The following is a 19634-nucleotide window of genomic DNA, read 5'->3' on the forward strand; positions in this document are numbered from 1 at the left end:
ACTTTCACAGTACATAAAAACCATTCTCCACAAGCCATGTAAAGTGTTACATATCCACTCACTTTATTCCTCAGCTGGCACATCATTCTGAATGGGACACAGCACAGAATACAGGCACTCCAAAATGCACAATCATGTCCCACAGCAATGATGTTCACATTCACATAGTTCCTCACTCATTTTGCAATAGTTTCTTTACAAGGAATTAGACAATATCAAGAAATGCCTACTTTCCCCACATACCTCTTAGTCCAAACATTACCAAGTGGCATATCCCAAACCAAATACTGTTACTCTGATAGACTGGTGAGGCATTTACAAGATTCAGTATACAAGTAATCTCAAACTGCACAGCACAGCCTTGAACTACTAAAGTTAACAGTTACCGAGTACAATAATATTAAAGCATACATGTACAGGGATCTTAAGACACTATACCCCTCCAAACTGTTCTGTACAATCTTCCAGCATTTGTGCATTGAGGGGCAAAATAACAGTGTAACCTATTTTCCTGTTGCAGGGGTAAATTCTTTCCTTTTAGAGTGCACGACATACACCAGTTATATATACTGAATGCTTTATTTCATCTATAGCTTTATGCCCAAAAATGGTATATCAGTATAATTTTTTTTGTTTACATCACACTGGGTATACAATGAATGTTTGGCCATGAAAGAGATAACTTTGTAGATGTTACTAACAACAGAGGTGTTTTGAGAGATCTCATTCTGAAACATTTTGATGTTTAATATTATTGTAGATTGAGTGTGAGTACAAGGAAGGCCAAAGAATTTTTCAAACACTACCATGAAATTGAATTTTTATCAGGAAATATGACAAGCTGCCAAAGGAAAGACTAACACAAGTTAACTTTTCCTTGTTAACATGGAAAGATAAGAATAGGCAGAAAAGTCAATGAAATAAATAATTGCAACAGGACCAACAAAAAGGGTCAAGTGAGTTCTTCTAGGTGGTTTAGCATCAATCATCTAATATGGAATGCTTCATAGCCTGTAACAATCCCAAAGTGCAGCTTCTTACCAAGAACTCTCATCTTAACCAAACCATAAAATTTCCATCAAGTTACCTAATTAGAAGGAAAGTTTTATTTTTTCTAAACCAGAACTTGGAAATATGTTTTCATGAAAATACACTTGACAGGCATACCCAACACTAGTTATCAGCCATGTCTGCACTCTTCTTTTGGGAAAACAATCACATGTTTGTTTATACATGTCTGTCTGTCTGTTTGACTGTGCATGAGAGGGGGGAAGTTTGCCATTTCTTGTTGCCTTGTAAATTGTATATAGAAATTAAAGAAAACTACATCTTATTGACCACCTGCAAAGCTCTGATAATGAGAAACTTCAAGTCTTAGGGTACCAAAGTGACATTTCAGGAGAAATTTGAGTGCACTGTAATGTCTAAGCTTCACAATTGTGCAATTAGATCAATGGGTGACCATCATTTACAGATAAGTGGTATACACCAAATGGCATGTGGTCACCTTTTGGCAATCTCATGTCATACATTTTCATCAATCCCAACTACTGGCAGTAGGACATTGCACAGATATCCTCTTACTTACAAAAATAGTACATTTCCATGTTAACAGTCCATTGCTCGGTCCTCTTTGGCTACCCTGAACACCCAGAGGTTCCAATCACTAGTGACAACATCTGTGAAGAATACTACATGTACATGTAGGGATGTCCCTGTGGCTCAACTGGTAGCAGCCTCATAGAACAAACATGAACACGTACATTACATGAACATCTCCCATATATGAAGAGTCTGTACCCACTTTGCCACACATTGGTATTATTTCTTAATAATGTGGAAACCAAACATGCAGCAGTACACATTCTTTTCTTGCAGCTGTTAAATTGTTCAATGCTTATATTTTCTTCAATTAAGATTTTCACAAACTACACTATCAACTAAAGCAGCACATGTGGACATTACATAATGAACAGTGCAAGAGTCTAGACTATAATTACAGTAGGCACAAACTATATGAATAGAAGGCAGTGACTGTTGACTACATATAGCCATTTATACAAGTTGTGCAAAACCTGCTTCCAATTACTTTGGCTAACAAATAACATTCTTAATGTGCAGCGGTTTTCTATTTATACAATCACATCTATAATTAATACTACAAGATGATACAGATGTTGAGAGTAGATGTTGAACAGTCAGCTCTCTCATGGTTTAAGATTGTCATCCAATTGTTAGGAGGATAAACCTAGCAAAACAGTAGGACTGTACTGAGGAGTTTGCTTTCCATTCGGGTGAGAAAATTTGTCAAGTTGAAAACCCAACATGCTCCTGCTGGACAGTTGAGGTTCCAAAATCTTCCTTACATTTTTAAGAAAACATGTACAAGTGTTTTTTGTTTTGGTTGTTACATCACTTTTTTAAATGTAGATGTATCAGGTTTGCATCTGGTACCATTCTGATGAGGAAATCTCTCGACAAATGTAGTACTTTATGTCATAATCCTCATGCCAAGCCCTGATATATTCGAGTACATTTTGTTGACAGAATGATGCCCTTAGTATAGTTTTTGTTGTTATTCACAGGACGTCTTTGTCGTTAGTACTTTCAGCAACATACTGAACCGAAGTGGACAGACACTTGAAACATGATTACATCTTGCAGCAAAAGTGCCACCATGTGACAAACAGTTCCATGTTCAACAGTTCCATGTTCAACAGGTATGTAACAGGCAACACCTCTTTTTGATCATCATTGGGGTCTAAGGACGCTAACAGGCTACTAACAGTCCATCGGTCTGCATCACATCTATATACATGTGTACATGTACGGTTATTTCCCTTGCATTGTGTGCATTGCCAAAAAAAAACACAACCCTGGCTTTTGTCCCACCCCATCCACCCATACTTTCACACATACAGTCCACCTATCCCTAGTTGACAACAAAGTAGTCTTATCGCTGCACATATGATTTGCACAAGTGTGTATACTGTAGATGTGTATACAATGTATGGGCAACAATACTTAGTTGGAGAAGGCATTGTTATTTTCTGTAGCTGTAGATACAGTTGATAATAGAGTAACGGTAAGGAAATCGGTCCAAGAACCTGTGTATTGGTACAAACCCTTTGTAGCTTGTAATATGTCAATCATGTTTCCTAATTCTTCACATATGGCATAGGCAGGCACACGCACACAGTACACATACATGAGCTAAATTTCAATGTCCCTCCCTTGGGCCTTAAGTAACTGTCTTGTATCCACACAATACTTTTACTGTAGGCCACTGAGACTGTGCATCATTTTGCTGTAGACTCAGTTTGAATAATGTTTTGGTTAGTATGTGACTTTGAATCATTAATTACACACCAGAAACAGAAAGACAGACCTAGGGGTAGTGGATCAGTTCTGAACAATAAAGAGAGTTCAAAATGCACTGTGCTTCAATTGGCATCAGCACGACAATGACATGGGCATTTTACTGATATACAAACATTTCTTCACAATTTTCTTTATCTGCAAATATCCATCCAATCATGACATTTATTAGTATGCAATCAAACTTTTTAAAGACTCCTGCCAAGCCTGTGAAATGATAAAAAAACTGAGCAACATAACATTGAGACTAAGGTGCCCCACTCCATCAATCAGAATTCTTGGCTCTCAGACAAAATGAAAACTCTTACCTGGTTGGCCAACCCGTGTTGCAGCACTGATCATAACATGGTTATCTTACATGTATGAATAATGTGATCTATAATTTGTGCTAATTCTGTATAATTATAAGAATTGTTCAGACTGAAGTATTACATTTACTTGGAGTAGTAGTTGAACATGATGCAACAATGTGACATAACATTATACATGAACATGTACTGAGACGGACAGTGAAAATTGCTGCATTTCTAACTTGCCAGTTAACACAACACTGTTGAACTACATTGACGTAGTGATACTATATGGTATTCAATGAAATATACAAGCTAGGCAGCTCACTCATGACAATAACACATGGTTTACTTGACAAGTTGTAGACACTCAGATGATCCTCCGAGTTCCACAACACTAGCCACTGTTGGGCACGTGTTGACCCATCCCTTGTGTATCTTACGTGTAGAAGATGATTTCTGGGATCTGTCCGTCCTCCACTGACGTCCCGTTGTTGTTGCCGGCAGCGTAGGTGAACTGGAAAATGACCTTACCGCTGCTTGGCGACTCATGGATGACCTTCCGCATGCCTTTTGTTCCATAATGCGAATCAGGACCCTGTAAGAGTAATACAAGTAAAGCTGTAGGAAGCAATTTTATGTTACCTAACAACTCTATCTCGGATGATAGTACAACTTATTAAGTCTAAACTGACAGCATCCTTACATCAAACCAGACTAAATCAAGCTTCTAGCAGCCCTTCCACTGCAGCCCCCTACAAACTGGTTAGCCAACACCTGCTTAGTCAGGAGAATTGGGAACATCCTACATGTACATGTACACTGTATGGCCACAAGCTCTCAGGGTGGAGGCCCAATAAGCAAGAAATTGTGTAACACAGGCTACTTTACACCCAGCTGTTTCATGCATTTGGATCTGGACACATGCACACATGACAACCTATCAATCTAACCATTTCCTATGTCAAAGTTCTGTTTGATTGATCATGAGTTTGTTTGATTTTTCCATCTTCCTACCTTCAGGGTTGCACAGGCGGTGTAGCTGACGTTGGGCTGGATCTCCACAGGTTCCTTAAACATGACGCGGAAGGTGGCGTCGGAGCCGTCACAGCTGAAGCCCGTATCGTTCTGCCCCAGCACAGTCCCCGAGTCTGTCTGGATGATCTGGAGGGAACAGACAAGAAGGCAGATGTTAGAGAACTGTTGTAGAGTAGTGGAGCATGCTTAAAACCTCATTTCAGTTTAGACGATATATAGAATGTACCATTCACTTATAATATAAAAAAAGACTTGTTTTGTCATCAGTGAAACTTTTGGGTTTGTTCCAGCTTTATCCAGAAGCAGTGTTTCCGCCAGAGGGGCTTCTTCCCGTCAAATGAAGGCCTTATGTCGCTTTGGACGGCCTGAACTCAGACATAGGCCGTCCTGTTTAAAAAAAAAGACAAACTAAATGCAGAGAAATCGGGAAAAAAATACGAGAGGTCGGCATAATTTCTTTGTTTTTCTTTGTTACTGCGGGCGTGGGGACGCTCTATATCGTTGGACATTCACACTCTTTTGTTTGTTGCTATTGTTAAGCTTGCGAAGAATCGATGTCGGTGCCTTTGGCATACGGTGATCTCATTAAAAACCCGTTTTTCAAGACTCAATCGAAGAAAGTCATCGAAGAAAACAAGGAAAAAAGTAAACAAAACAAGAATTTCGCCCGTGCATTTCAGCATAGAGATAAGCATTACACGGGAGTGGTCACGAGAGCACGACGGGATACATAGGCTTGACGCACCAAAATGGCGGCGGTCGGATTTTGAGCCAATGACGTGATGCAGAACCCCGGGGACTGTGCGTTTATTCAGCAGTGTGCAGATTCATGGAAGGTGCGTATGGGCAGGGGATATATTGGTGTTCCACTTGACATGACAGATGTTCTTCGTCAAGTGCCTGCTGTTCTTCTTCCGTGTTTTCTATCTGCAGATACTACATATTTTGCCCTTTGGAGGTGTTAAACAGAGTCCTAAATGATTACGATATTACATAGCTACATTTGAATTGAACCCTCTGTCACACCTACATAGACCCTACTTACACAGAAAATTTGAAGTCAATCAGCCAGGCCGATCTTGAGAAATTGACCTGACAAGTTTACATTGTGTCCACCAGCCCCCCTCCCCCCTTGGCTCAAGTGTTATCATTTCAACATCTCCCAGGAATGTGATCAACTAATGTCAATCTTACCAAACTAGCATAGATGATTAGTACCTATATCCCTCCAACTTATGATGGAATATGAAGTCCATCCATACTTTTGATTATGAAATATTCACTGGGAAAGTTGACCTTTGTTTGACCTGTCATATTCTTAATACCCACCCCTATTCAAAAAATAGACGGAAATAGAAAAACATGTCTGATTTCACAAAAAATAGTAAGATTCATTAGTAGATATAACACGCCAACTTATATGGGACTATGAAGTCAATCCGTGATTTTGATTATGAAATATACACTTTGGAAGTTGACCTACTTTTGAGGTGCTGTGTTGTTCACACCTAGCCCCATTCAAAAAATAGACGGAAATAGAAAAACTGGTCTGATTTCTTAAAAAGTAGTAAGAATCATCAGTAGGTATATCCCTTCAACTTATGTAGGAATGTCAAGTCGATCCATCGTTTGGATGAAGAAATATACAGTTTTGAAGTTGACCTTTGTTTGACCTCTATAGTTGTTGACACCCACCCCTATTCAAAAAATAGACGGAAATAGAAAAACATGTCTGATTTTCAAAAAAGTAGTAAGAATCATTAGTACGTATATCCCTTCAACTTATCTAGGAATGTCAAGTCGATCCATCGTTTGGATGAAGAAATATACAGTTTTGAAGTTGACCTTTGTTTGACCTCTATAGTTGTTGACACCCACCCCTATTCAAAAAATAGACGGAAATAGAAAAACATGTCTGATTTTCAAACAAGTAGTAAGATTCATTAGTAGATATAACCTACCAACTTCTATGTGAATATCAACTCAATCCATGATTTTGATTATGAAATATACACTTTGGAAGTTGACCTACTTTTGAGGTGTTGTGTTGTTCACACCTAGCCACATTAAAAAAATAGACGGAAATAGAAAAACATGTCTAATTTCTGAAAAATCTCTTTGAATCATTAGAACGTATATCCCTCCAACATATATAGGGATATGAAGTCAATCTATACTTTTGATGATGAAATATACAGTTTTGAAGTTGACATTGGTTTCACCTCTGAAGTTGTTGACACCCACTCATATTAAAGAAATAGACGGAAATAGGAAAACATGTCTGATGTTTGAAGAAGTAGTAGGAATCATTAGTATGTATATCCCTCCAACTTATGTAGGAATGTCAAGTCAATCCATGCTTTGGATTGGAAAATAAAGACTTTGAAAGTACATGTCAATATGGTTGGCTATATTATCATATATGTGGTAACTTCAATATCCCCTAGGCAAGTATTCAATTGCTTGATTTTCCCAAAACAATATAAGTTATTAGTATTTCTTATCATATATGGGATAATCAAGAAGCAAATACTAGAGATGCATTTGATCAAGAGATATAGACTGCTGTAAATATGTATGTAAGTTGGTCAGCCATATTGATAAACAGATTCACAAGTGTGTCTGTTTCAATATACCCCAACAGGAAATAATATGCAATTTGTATGATTTCCCCAAAAGTATTATACACGTAGGTCATTAGTATTTGTATCTTCACTACAATCGGGACTTTCAAAAACTCAATGTTGTCTTTCATGATGAAATATAGACTTATTATGCCATATTTGCTGTGTGTAGCACACTAGTATTGACTTTAGTGTAGAAGCTATGCTTGTTAGCTGCTTACCCTAGCTTTGCTATAAGCGAGCAAAGATTTTCAACCAGTGAAGTAAATATTGCAGATGACATGCTGATTTTATGACAGCTGTCTGTATATGATCCACTTTCAAATTGTCATCTGAAAACTGCCAAGCAATTATCCTGCCCCCCTCCCCCCTCACACATGACAAATTTAAGTGGTTTAAGGTGACTATTAGTATTGCATACAAAGTATTCAAAGGTCATGTGTTATAGTGAGTGCTTCGTATGATTGGACAGCAATGATTTGCTTTGTTTTGTTTTGTTTTGTTTTTTCTGAGGAAAAGGTTTAGATTATCATCATCATCTTCAATGATCATGTTCTGGTAGTTTCTTGGTTTGAATAAAATTGACCAATATACTAGAACCCACACCAATATATCCCATTAAATTTCTTTGTCGAAGTAAGGAGAATGATCATTAATGCTAATTGTCCATAAGCTTTGTAATGTGAAATATATTCTTCTTTTTCAGATGGTGTCTGCTGTGGAAGCAACTTGAACTCAAGACTTCTTAGCTCTTCTCAAGTTGTGGGATATGATGATGTACCTTCTTTACAAAGGAGTTGAATGCTACAATAGTAATACAACATAAACATATTGATAATTCATTTTGTGATTTTGACAATATTATTTCTAACGTTAAGATGTAAAGTTGTCCCATGTACAATGTATCTATATGAAAACATATGTATACTAGTACTGTAAATGGGTAATTTTTGCAGTGGTTTTATGTTCATGTTTTTCACATTGACCTCTTCAACGCCGACTTCAAACCACATAGAATATTCACCATTTTATAGTAAAACCCTGTATGGCAGTTTCAACCGGGAACTTAAAATCAAAGCGAACATTTCTCCCAACAGTGGAATTAAATCCCCGCAAATATTTCCCCTTTTACAGTTGTGCATATAAAAAAGACCTTTTGTGACTGTTACATTTAGAACTTTGTGGGGTTTCTGTAGTTGACTAGTTGCTGATATGTTTAACTTCAATGGAAAACAATGACTTATAACCATTGAAAAAAACTTGTAACTACTATAAAGCAGTTGCCGAGTGTAATTAAAAGTTATCTATTTGAAAATCATTGATATTTTCAGTTTGTTAATTTTGTCTATGACATGCCCCAGCCCAAGTTTTATCTATGGCATCAAGAATTCAAAGTATAAGCATTTACCTGTAATAGAATGCTGTTTCAGTAAGTATACATGGAGTAATATATGAATTATGTGCCAATTTTACAACATGAATAGGATATATGATATCAGTCAATGTAGATAAGTTTTCTACAGAGCTGTAGGTACTTTTTTATGATATTGCTGGAGTGTTTTGTCTGAATTTGTGCCAACCATGTGCAGTAAGAAACGGCTAGCTTATAGCAATACTATCAGGTGTTTTTCCTATTATAGATTAACAAACACAGAAGTCTGTATCTGTATTGCATCTAATTATGCCCCGACTATGGTGAGGCAACAGGAACAACAATGGTTTAAAGATTTGTTAATACATGTACAATAATTATGCTGAACACATGTAGTGTTATTACACATACATGTCTATAATGTCACTAATAAAAGAATCCAATAAGATATCATGACAATTTGGCCTGTAGTGCTGTTGTTTTGGTCTCTTGACTTGTATTTTTGTACATTTTGTTTTACATGAAGGGAAAGAGGATCAAACATGAGAGATGTTAAGGTTCAACAAAAAGTAACATTGTAACTGAAACTTTGTTGAACTGTATAGCAAATTCAAGATGTTAATTAATTTCTTTATTATTAGAATTAGCAGTGAAGGTGGTCTTAATTTCAGCAAAGGTTTACCATACAGACAAACATCATTTCTCCCCCTTATTTTGCTAATTTTGGAGCAGACCTTAAAAAAAACTTCTGCACTTTGAATTGAATTTTGTTATGGAAAAGTCCTTTGAAGTAAGATCTATTATTTTGTAGTAGAGAAGGTTCATGGATTGATTTCTATAGCATGAAAGCTCTCAAACCTATAGTTTATCATTCTGTTTTAATGTAAGATCATTTCTATTTACCAAAAGGGGCTATTCAATAACGTCCAAAGTAGTATCCACCCAGTAGTAACGCACAAGACTTCGGATTCCGACATCAAGTGTCATTTTCCGCTACCGAAAGGCTCCCCGATTTGAATTTACCGCGCACACCACTTCCGGGTACCCGCCATCCATTGCGAAACCCCTGCGCGGAGCCTCGTTTCCGCGCAGGCTTTGGATTCCATGGCCTGATTTCAGCCTCTACGTCGTGATTTGCCGCGATTCGCCATCATTTCTGACCGTATTCGACACAATATATATTCCTTTGAATGTTTTTCCGTGAAAATTCTCCATATGTACCGTAGAAAATTCACATAAGTCGCTCGCTCGAGTCTCTCGAGTCGCAACCTGCTCCGTCCCGGGCCGTCCGCCATGTTTTTAAGCTCATTGATATGCAAGGTTCTAAGCACTGATTGGTCCGCGTAATAAAACCTGTGCTCTGATTGGTTGACGGCAAGATGTCACGTGACCACAGGGCGGGAAAACCACTTTTACACTTCAGGCGTTTCTGATCAATATAGATCGCATTTTGTAACGATTGAAGCAGTATTATAGCGACCTTCATAACAAATTGATTTTGAAAAATTAACAAAGTCACAACATTGAGTTACTTTTCCTGCCAATTCCTGGTCAATCAATTTTCGCGGTAGGTCAATTAATTTTCGCGGTACGGCCCTCCCCAAGTGGACGGCCTCTCAGTCGCGGTCTGGCGGAAACACTGTCCAGAAGTGTTGTACAAATGTAGCAGAGCCTATTGCATGCTCAAAATCTTGTTTAAATGATATAGATTGTATCATTCACTTATGTTATAATCAAAACTTATATGAGTTGTTTTGTCATCAGTGAAATTCTGGGGTTTGTCCCAGATTTACCCTGCAATGCAAGTCCTCAAGACTTTCATTGCTATGCCTTTAAGTGGGCTACTAGAATGTATTCATTACCGCACTTTTCAAATTTGCCTGTCCTTCACAACATGAACATACATATTCTTTAAGAACACTGACCTGTATGTTGACCTGGTAGTCGGTGGGTCCATGGATGGATCCATACAGGCCAAACCCAACAACAAAGATGTGTCTATTCACCACAAACCTATAGCAACATAGACAAAACATGTTACATGTTATAAGTCAGAGTTTAAGTTATACTAGTATGTTAGTCTTTAAAAATGTTCTAGCGACATGTCAATCTATTCTAAAATCTTTACAGCAGAGAAATTATGAAATGCACAAATTGAAGGAAGTGCTTGAATGTATAACAATATATCAGTTTTTAATTGTTTCCACTGGTCTCGTCTTCTAGATACTGTGCTTACTCAGTTACTGTAAAGATGTTTTCTTATTTGACATGGTTTAAGATTGTTGAATTAGAGTAAATATAGCCTGGGCCAGAAATTCAGTCTCTTGGGTTATCACCAGGGAACTAGATGTGGGTGTAACTTGTAGTTTGTGCTGACCTGATGCGATCGGAGGTCCCGCTGTACCCCCAGCGACTCTCCACCTGCTGGAAGCGGTTGATGGTCTGCTCCTTCCCCGTCAGACAGCACCGCGGCGAGTCCAGGAACTCCACCGTGGGTTTGGGGTTCACTGTGAAGTGCAGAAACAGACTGACGACCTCCCGGTCTGTCAGGATCCCGGACTGCGCCGGGCCGGAGGCAAACTCTTCGATGGTCATGAGAGGAAAGCGGATGAGGCGCAGGGCCTGACCAAGAGCCCGGCGCTTGTTTTCAGGGGTGGCGGCCAGCTGCTGTCTCTGGCACTCGTGCTCGGCCCACCTGACGACGGCGACAAACAACTTGCACTCGCGGATTCCCAGCGTGTCTCGCTCGAGGACCACATTCAGGGTGTCCAAGTCAATGTCCACGAAACCCTCCGCCGCAAGAGCTTCTGAAGTGTTCTTGTCGATCGTCTCCAGGCAAAGCTGAGCCAGTTGTGGCTCGTCAAACAGACGCGCCTGGGTCAAAAGCATGAAGGCGTTGTCGCTGCTCAAATTCTTTTTAAGAAAGTCCACACAAGCCGACTCCAAGGCAGGAACGGCATACTTCTTCGCAGTATAAAGCGTAGTCATGACAGTTTCTGGTCCAATCTGAACTTCGTCCGAATAAAGGAAACGTAGGAGAGCAAGGAAAGCAGCGGGCTCGACGTCCGGCAGCTCTACTTCAGCTGACGTGGTGGCCATGCCCCCGTTGAACATGGCATCAAACACTGCACTGCCAATGGCCAACACAAACTGCAAGACAAGTATACATGTACCTCATCAGTGACGTGCAGATAAGCTTAACTGTCTAATTCAAATGGAAACTCTTAAAATGTTACTTTGAAATTCGGTCTATTGCAAAGTTTCCAACTAACTTTGTTATTAATGTCAAAAATTCACCAAAATGTCACCCAAACAACTTTCCTAATGGTCATGTCAGAGATATCATGTGCGTGTCTACACTTAAGCTATCTGAAGACAATGTTCAACTCTTGACACATGTATTTCCATCTCATGCTGGTTGATTTCATCTGTCCGTTACAAATGAAATCATCTTCTACATGTCACAAAATGCTATGTGGCTTTCAACAGACATAATCCAATAGTTTTGATAAATGTGATAGTTTCACATTCAGTCTGGAGGACTCAAACTGGGTTGTACATGTAATAGCATTAGCGTTTCATCTGCTTTGGTGATAGGGGCTTTTCTAGGAATTGACTGCCAGGGGGAACATTGTAAGGCAGCGGTGCAACCAAGTGGGGGGATGGTGAAGTGTTCATGTGTCCCCCCTTACACAGTTAAGAGAATTTTAAGATACATGTAAAAAGGGGGCATTCTAAGGCTTTATGAGGGGCAAAATTACTATCAGACAGGTCACAGTTGACCTGAGATTTGCTCCCCTGGGTAAGGGGACGCATGGTCAGGGTAAGGGGATGCAGCACCCTTGTTACCTTCTTTAGAAAAAGCCCTGTATGTATATACTGTATATAATTCTTGTGTTCCCTACCTTGTGTGCAGGGATCCTCTGCATCCCTTCACCGCGGCCCACGATGAAGTGCACATCGCTCATCACTTCATTGTTAAACATGTAGGCGAGTCTGTCCTTCACTGTGGTCTTACTGGCCTGCCAGTTGTACATAGGCTGCAAACAAACATTAGTGTCAGCAAACATATCATATTTCTTGCCTATTTTAGATCTGGGTTGTCACTGATGTCAGTGTGGGAAACTGTCTCTGCTTGAGTCACATGAGTTAAACATGGCATCAGAATGACACATGGCATCAATCCAAGCTAACACCAAACAAACAGAATTTGTGCACACAACAACTCTCCAAATTCAAAGTTTCTTTTACTACTACTAGTACTAGTACTGATGTTGGGACAAATTGACCCATGTCCTCAAGTTTCAGCATCATGGTCAAGGGGTCAGATTTTTTAGGGTGGACTTTTACGATTGTTATTCAGACACAAGTTTACTGTTGAATCATTGCCAAGATACATGTACCCCAGGAAGCTGACAGCACTCTTTCTGTATATTACATTTACAATACTCACCCAGGCACTCTAATGATGAAATCAAATCACACCAAGGAAGACCAACTCCTATCAGATTAAAATCAACTTCCATTTTGATGAAGTGATTTCTAGACGTTTCACGTCATGCACTTTCCCCATCAGTTTCCTGAACATGTGTGTGTGTGTGTCATAGAAAATGTTCAGAAAGTGTGCATTTTCTCCTTCTTAACTGGTACATGAGCAGTCTTTGGTGTGTCAAGTTAAAGAGAAGGGTTTTTGTGAAAGGTACACTTTGAATGGGATCATATAGATGCAGATTTGTTGGCGTATTGGTTAGCTGAATGGACTGGAAGCCCATGAAAGTGTGCCATGGTTCGTGCAAGTATGTTGCTCGTCTCATAACAATATAATGGATTTATTGCTACATGTATATTTCTACATCTGAAAACATTCAAACATGAAGTATTATATACATCGCTACATACATATACTGCTGTACACGAAATATTCATGTTCTAATCATATAAGCTTCTGTTGAAGCAAGAACTCTTAATTGCCAATCTTGAGACCTTATTCTGTGGTGTGTATACGACATGGAAAAGTTCCAATGCTATATTGTTGGTTTGAAAATTAGGAAAATTTGATCAAGATTTTAAAAAAGATTTTTCACCTGTACTGCTGTAGTTTCACCAGGATGTGTGAGGCTTTTGTGCTGTTTTACCTGTTTGTTTGTTGTCTGTCTGAGCTGTTTTACCTGGATTTGTGCTGTCTGTGCTGTTCTACCTACACGTGCGTAGATGTGTGCTGTCAGTGTGAGCTGTGTTACCTGGATGTGTGCTGTCTGTGCTATTCTACCTAGATGTTTGCTGTCGGTGTGAGCTGTCAGTGTGTTACCTTGATGTGTGCTGTTTGTGCTGTTCGATCTGGATGTGTGCTGTCGGTGTGAGCTGCGTTCCTGGATATGTGCTGTATGTGCTGTTTTACCTGGATGTGTACTGTGTTACCTAGATGTGTACAGTCTGTGTGTGCTGTTTTACCTGAATGTGTACAGTCTGTATGTGCTGTTTTACCTGGATGTGTGCTGTGTTACCTGGATGTGTGCTGTCAGTCTGTACTGTGTTACCTACGATGTACAGTATGCTGTTGGTGTGTACTGTGTTACCTGGATGTGTGCTGTGTTACCAGAATGGGGGCTGTCACGCGTTGTGCTATGTGTGTGTGTGCTGTGTTACCTGTCTGTGTGCTGTGTTACCTGGATGTGTGCTGTCTGTGTGTGCTGTGTTACCTGGGTGTGTCCTGTCTGTGCGTGATGCGTTAGTTACCTGGATGTGTGCTGTCTGTGCGTGCTATGCTAGTTACCTGGATGTGTGCTGTCGGTGCAGGCTGCCCGGTTGCTGCTGTGCCCGCTGCTCCTGCTGCTCCCGGCGGCGCCCCGGCGGCAGCCCCCCCACTCTGCCCACCGGTCGCCATCTTGGATCTCAGCCGTGCAAGAAACCGCCGTTCCTGGGGTTTTTACCGACAGCTGGGGATGTCCACGGCCACGGCGGGCAGGAGATGAATGCCATGGATGTGCTGAAAGTCTGCAGAACGCCTAGTAAACAGTGCTGATGAGTAAATGGGAGGTTTGTGAGCGCTGCAGGTAAACAGGGCCCATACGCACAACACACACAATCCCGTCAAACAGCGCATGCGCTTCATAGATGCTACTCATGTTAAATCAGACAGGGGGCGCTCATTAGACGTGTTGCAATATACTAGTATGCCTCACTCTCCTGATGTTGTCTCCTTTTAGCCTCTACCAGGCTCCGTCCTATCGTTGGGAAAATAGTAGAAATCAGCCGCGGTACTTCGCTATACAGGGTAGGTCCGCTATACAGTAAGGTTCAACTTCGATGGACGGATTGGACCCTCTCTCCGTAGCTAACTCCCTTGGCACACTATTCACTCTATTCGGCCAATTTCTACTATTTTTCCAGCCATCCCGCGGAGCCTGGTAGAGGCTAGTCTCCTTTTACCAATGAGGTTTTAACCTTCTTGGTTTTGCGACAGGTTTTCGTTTTTAGGTACGTACCTAGATACCCTAGCGAACCTCAGCAAAATTGTCAATTTGCCAAAAAAAATAGTATATTTGACACAAACAAATTTCGCGAACAATACGCACTATAAACTTGAAGGTGACCAAAAAGAATAATGCTTTTTCGCAAAGAAAATTGACAGGTTTAACGTTTCATCCATTTGCGGTTTTCCCTCACAAAGCAACAAAAGCTGATAATACAATATTTCATATGTGTTGAAATACCGTCCACATATGATTAGAAATTATACTAAACGTATGACATTATATTAGAGTTATGATATTTAGTATTGCTAATGTGTTGCCACACCCTTTTCTCTGCGGAAAACCCAGTGCACAAGGGCTGCTAGTTAGTATGGGTTTGGCATGACAAATGATCGGATTCCGGAAAATAAGTCTATCAAGGGGGATAGTCTCTAATTGCAAACTTGTTATCTGGAGTAATTGACTCAATCGTAGTCCCAGCTCATTCTACATCCTTATAATTACGTGGTGGATCAAGTGAAGCAGGCTGAGCGGAAGACGTGCATCGAGTCGATCTGTGAAGCCTTAGACGCAGCACGCACATGGCCTAGGAAAATCCTAAGCCTATGTAGCTTAGAAAGCTCAACTATGCCTCGCGGTGTTCTGCGGCGATATGGCATACGTGACATCTATGTCTTCCATCGACAGACGCAAGAGAATCTGACTAGCACCGGCTTCTATACAACATGTAACTTACTCATGCAAAGTGCAGTGTGTATCATATCAGTCTGGTCACCTTCATATCACTATCATTCCCTGTACGTTGACCTGTAACGTTGGGTAACATAAATTCGGGATTTTTCCGATAATGATTGACTGAAATCAATCTAGCAGAACAATAAACCATCCTTTTTTTCTATTATTCTGTCAGTATCATGTACTATCTTTGCACTAATCATATATATGGTAGATTTTGTCTCTAGTCGTGCTGACACCATAATATTTCAACTTGAAACTACCGTCCGTCGCACGCACAATGACGGTGCTGTCGGACAGGGGTGAACATTAATTCGGGAGAGAAGATTCGTCTTGAATATCTTACCGCTAATTACATTTTATACAGCAGCTATTCGTTCCATCCTTGGCTTGAGGAGAGTGCTATGGATATAGACGTGTCCAAGTAAAAAAATACACGAAAAAACGGCCGTACCGCACACATCAGGCCTACGGGAACAACCCGTGTGTTGAGTCGGTAGCTATTGAACGTCAACGTCGACATCCACCGTCATGGCAACGTGTACTTTATTCATGGAAAGTTAGCGGGATGCTGTAGCATTGATAATACTACTATGTCCATGTATTCCTTGTTGTGTTAGGAGCAAACATTGAGGAAAATATCGTCCTCAGTCCACAATCACACGCAACATTTAGACAAAAAGTGTTCCTCACAAACCTTTGTCGTCTGCTTGACAACAGGATTCTGGGTAATGATATGGCGGCGGGAAAATACACGTGCCGTAGGTTGTAGCAACAAAGAGGGGTTTTGATGATTGATCACACTTAGAGTCCAATTGCAGGTCAGCAATTTTAAGAAAATAAGTTGTCTTGTAAATGATTGTGTTTAGCAGGAAGCGGATGTGACATTTGTCTTATAAACCAACCGACAACGATGTGGTGTGATTCTCCCACGAAGCCCTCAGACTGTTCCAATAAGGGACGGAGAGTTTTTGTCCTCGTCGCCTTCTAATACATGCTTATCGAAGCTTTTCAGCCAGTGTTCTGAATACGTTAGTCTGTCAAGTTTGCATTTCTAGTGGTATTACTGATGTTGCATCTAGCACATATCCCTAAATACCCCATTTTCGAAAAATCCCGAATTTAAGTACCCCACGAATTTATGTTACCCAACGTTAAGCCTAGAGATACACCACAATGTCATTATCATTGCAATATCCCAGGCTCGGCCCCGGCAGGACATCCGTGCGTAAGTTCATTTTCACAAATGCACGCACTGTTGTTATGGAGAAATACAATGTAACTGCATCAATCCGAATAAACAAGGATGCCAAAATCACTCCACGGCATCAACGCCAAATATCCGCTACTGCGTAATACTCCAATCTGATGAAACCTCATCAAGCACAAGTAAGTAAGATTGTACGCACGTCTGGCCACGGCATTCCACTTCCTCTATTCTCATGATTGAGTCTTAAAAGATTTCCATTCGATCAAAATAATTTTGAAAAGTTTGGACGCATCGCAGTGGTGGAACAATTGATATTTTGAGGAGCGTTTTGAGTATCGGTGTGGACTGACGGTTGGTCTAATGAGACGTTGTTAAGGATTCGGTGCAGCGTGTCCAAAATCCCGCCAGGAGCTAACCCAGGTCTACCAGGAAATCTCTCAACTCATTGGTCAATTTCCTGCGCAAAATAGGATAGATGGTTGCTGTCGAATGAGCTACAGTACAGGTAATTTTGAATGATCGATGGTTTGGTAACTTTGCTGGAAGCCGCCCTTAAAGATACTCAATAAAGCGTAGAATAAGGAGCAGCCGTTCTTAGATGTAAAAAGCCCCCGTAGCTAGTTACCCCACCCCTTTCATATCTCTGTTCCTCTTCCTGGGGCTACTGAGATGACAGATCATCTTAGAAAAATTGTCTGTCTTGAAATTAGATTTTGTTCCGGAAACGTATTTATCTTTCGCTTCAGCATCAGTGACACAAGAACTTTGCCCGATCGCGCAGTCCATTAAATCATATTACATTGCGTTTCATATTTTCTACCAAAATTGCCTGAGGATAGACAATGTGCTGCCACAAAAATAAGATGTGATGGATTGCTCTCAGCAAAATATTCCATTCCACGTACTTTAATTTTTTTAATCCAATAAATCAGAAATTTATTTACTGGGAAATGGCGGAAATATCACGCAGGTGTGTTTCCGTTAGTTTTAATCTAGCTCAACAGTTTAAACGGGTCATTGCGTCCGTCCTTCTTTCTGTCAACTTTGTGCCTTTAGTTAGTTACGTTTGTATCTAACGCTTTTGCTACAAAAACTTCGGTGCAAATTTTCATGTCCATTGTTGTGATCCCCCAAACAGTTCTGATTCGTCTACCTCTTACAGGCCAGAAACACGCATCCTTTATTCAAACCGAGAAGACGACTTTACACCAGCATATCTTGCATTATCCCTGGAGTAGAAGCACCGAGTATCATCCCATATTTCCGGAAATGAGCCGTTCGTATGCTGCTGAGTTCAGGCATATATCTGCGCCCTGAGACCTTCCAGTGACGTCTGCCTTTGTGTGAAACAACCTGCTCACAATTCAGGTGTCCCCTATGGCTTAACTTGACACGGGGTTCATAGAATACATGAAAACGGTTTAAAGTATAAAGCTTTCATAGCTGCCTCTTGCCTACCGGTGTCAGATATTTCAGGAGACGAAGGATAGTGGAATAACGTCATGAATATCGTTGCATAGAAGGTAGAATGCGGGGGATAAAAATGGAATGATTTAAACAGTTGAAGGGATGATTTTCTAGACAGCCCAAAGGGCTCTGATTATCCAATCGTTAAGAGGTGCATGAGTGGGCATCAAAGAGAACAGCACGAGTCTTTTCTGTGCTCCACTCAGCTGTAGCTTATGTAATTAACAACACCAGAACAGTTTTCCCGACGTGGGACATTCTTGGAATTGTTACAATATTTCCACGAAAAGACGTGACGTCACACACCACAAACTTCTGATCTTATCAAATCAATTTCACGGCGATCTAGTTTTGATCTTACAAATCTTATCTCAAGACAGTACCCCAGGTATATCACGTTACATCGCTACTCATCTTCAATTATGCCATAGCTATATATAGGTGAATGAATCGTGAAGACAAATTTTGTTCTGAATGTGGTGACGTACAGACAGACTGATGAACACACAAATGCATTCGGTCTGTAATAGTCTGTAAAATTATGTGTAACGTTCTGTATTTGTATCTACATCTATGTAGCCGGTATAAACGCTCTTCGGCGAAACATACCGGATAATCTTATCTTAGCGATGCGTCAACCGTACCCATTTGTTTTTAGACGTGCAAGTTCAACATTAATGTCATATCAAATCATCTGCCTTCAAAGAGAACTTTCAAGAGCTGAGACTAAGCTGTGCGAGCTGGGGATGGTTTATTTTGTGTGTCCCTGACATGGTTTGTAAATAGTCCACGTTTCGGCCTCTGTGCCCTTGATGGACCAATTTAGCTGAACACCTGAACCACGTCCTGCATTACACGTAATGAATGTGGAATGCCCGGCTTGAACTGCAAGGTGATCACGCTGTCATGAATATTTGGACGGCACCTTCAATGACCTTCTTCTTAAACAATTCTCTTATGTACCGTAGGCTCATAACGGTAGGCATTATATCTACACGTACATCACACATTATACCGATATTCTCGTGATTTGTATAAAGATACAGC

At 40.3% G+C, this 19634-nt stretch overlaps 1 protein-coding gene and 1 long non-coding RNA gene across 2 annotated transcripts; one reads left to right on the forward strand and one right to left on the reverse strand.

The window, feature by feature from the left end:
• Positions 1-39: 39 nt before the first annotated feature.
• Positions 40-14809, reverse strand: LOC136428052 (BTB/POZ domain-containing protein 2-like). Its single transcript, XM_066417310.1, has 6 exons — positions 14476-14809; positions 12608-12742; positions 11080-11852; positions 10628-10715; positions 4686-4832; positions 40-4266 (listed from the first exon to the last, which is right to left on the reverse strand). The coding sequence occupies exons 1-6, from the start codon at positions 14584-14586 to the stop codon at positions 4108-4110; spliced, it is 1413 nt and encodes a 470-aa protein (XP_066273407.1). The 5' UTR covers positions 14587-14809; the 3' UTR covers positions 40-4107.
• On the forward strand, positions 5386-9161 carry LOC136428047 (uncharacterized). The gene is made up of 2 exons (XR_010754568.1): positions 5386-5542; positions 8037-9161. It is a non-coding gene; the product is annotated as an uncharacterized lncRNA (long non-coding RNA).
• Positions 14810-19634: the final 4825 nt, after the last annotated feature.

This window comes from Branchiostoma lanceolatum, chromosome 2, assembly GCF_035083965.1.
Source record: "Branchiostoma lanceolatum isolate klBraLanc5 chromosome 2, klBraLanc5.hap2, whole genome shotgun sequence".
NCBI lineage: Eukaryota > Metazoa > Chordata > Leptocardii > Amphioxiformes > Branchiostomatidae > Branchiostoma > Branchiostoma lanceolatum.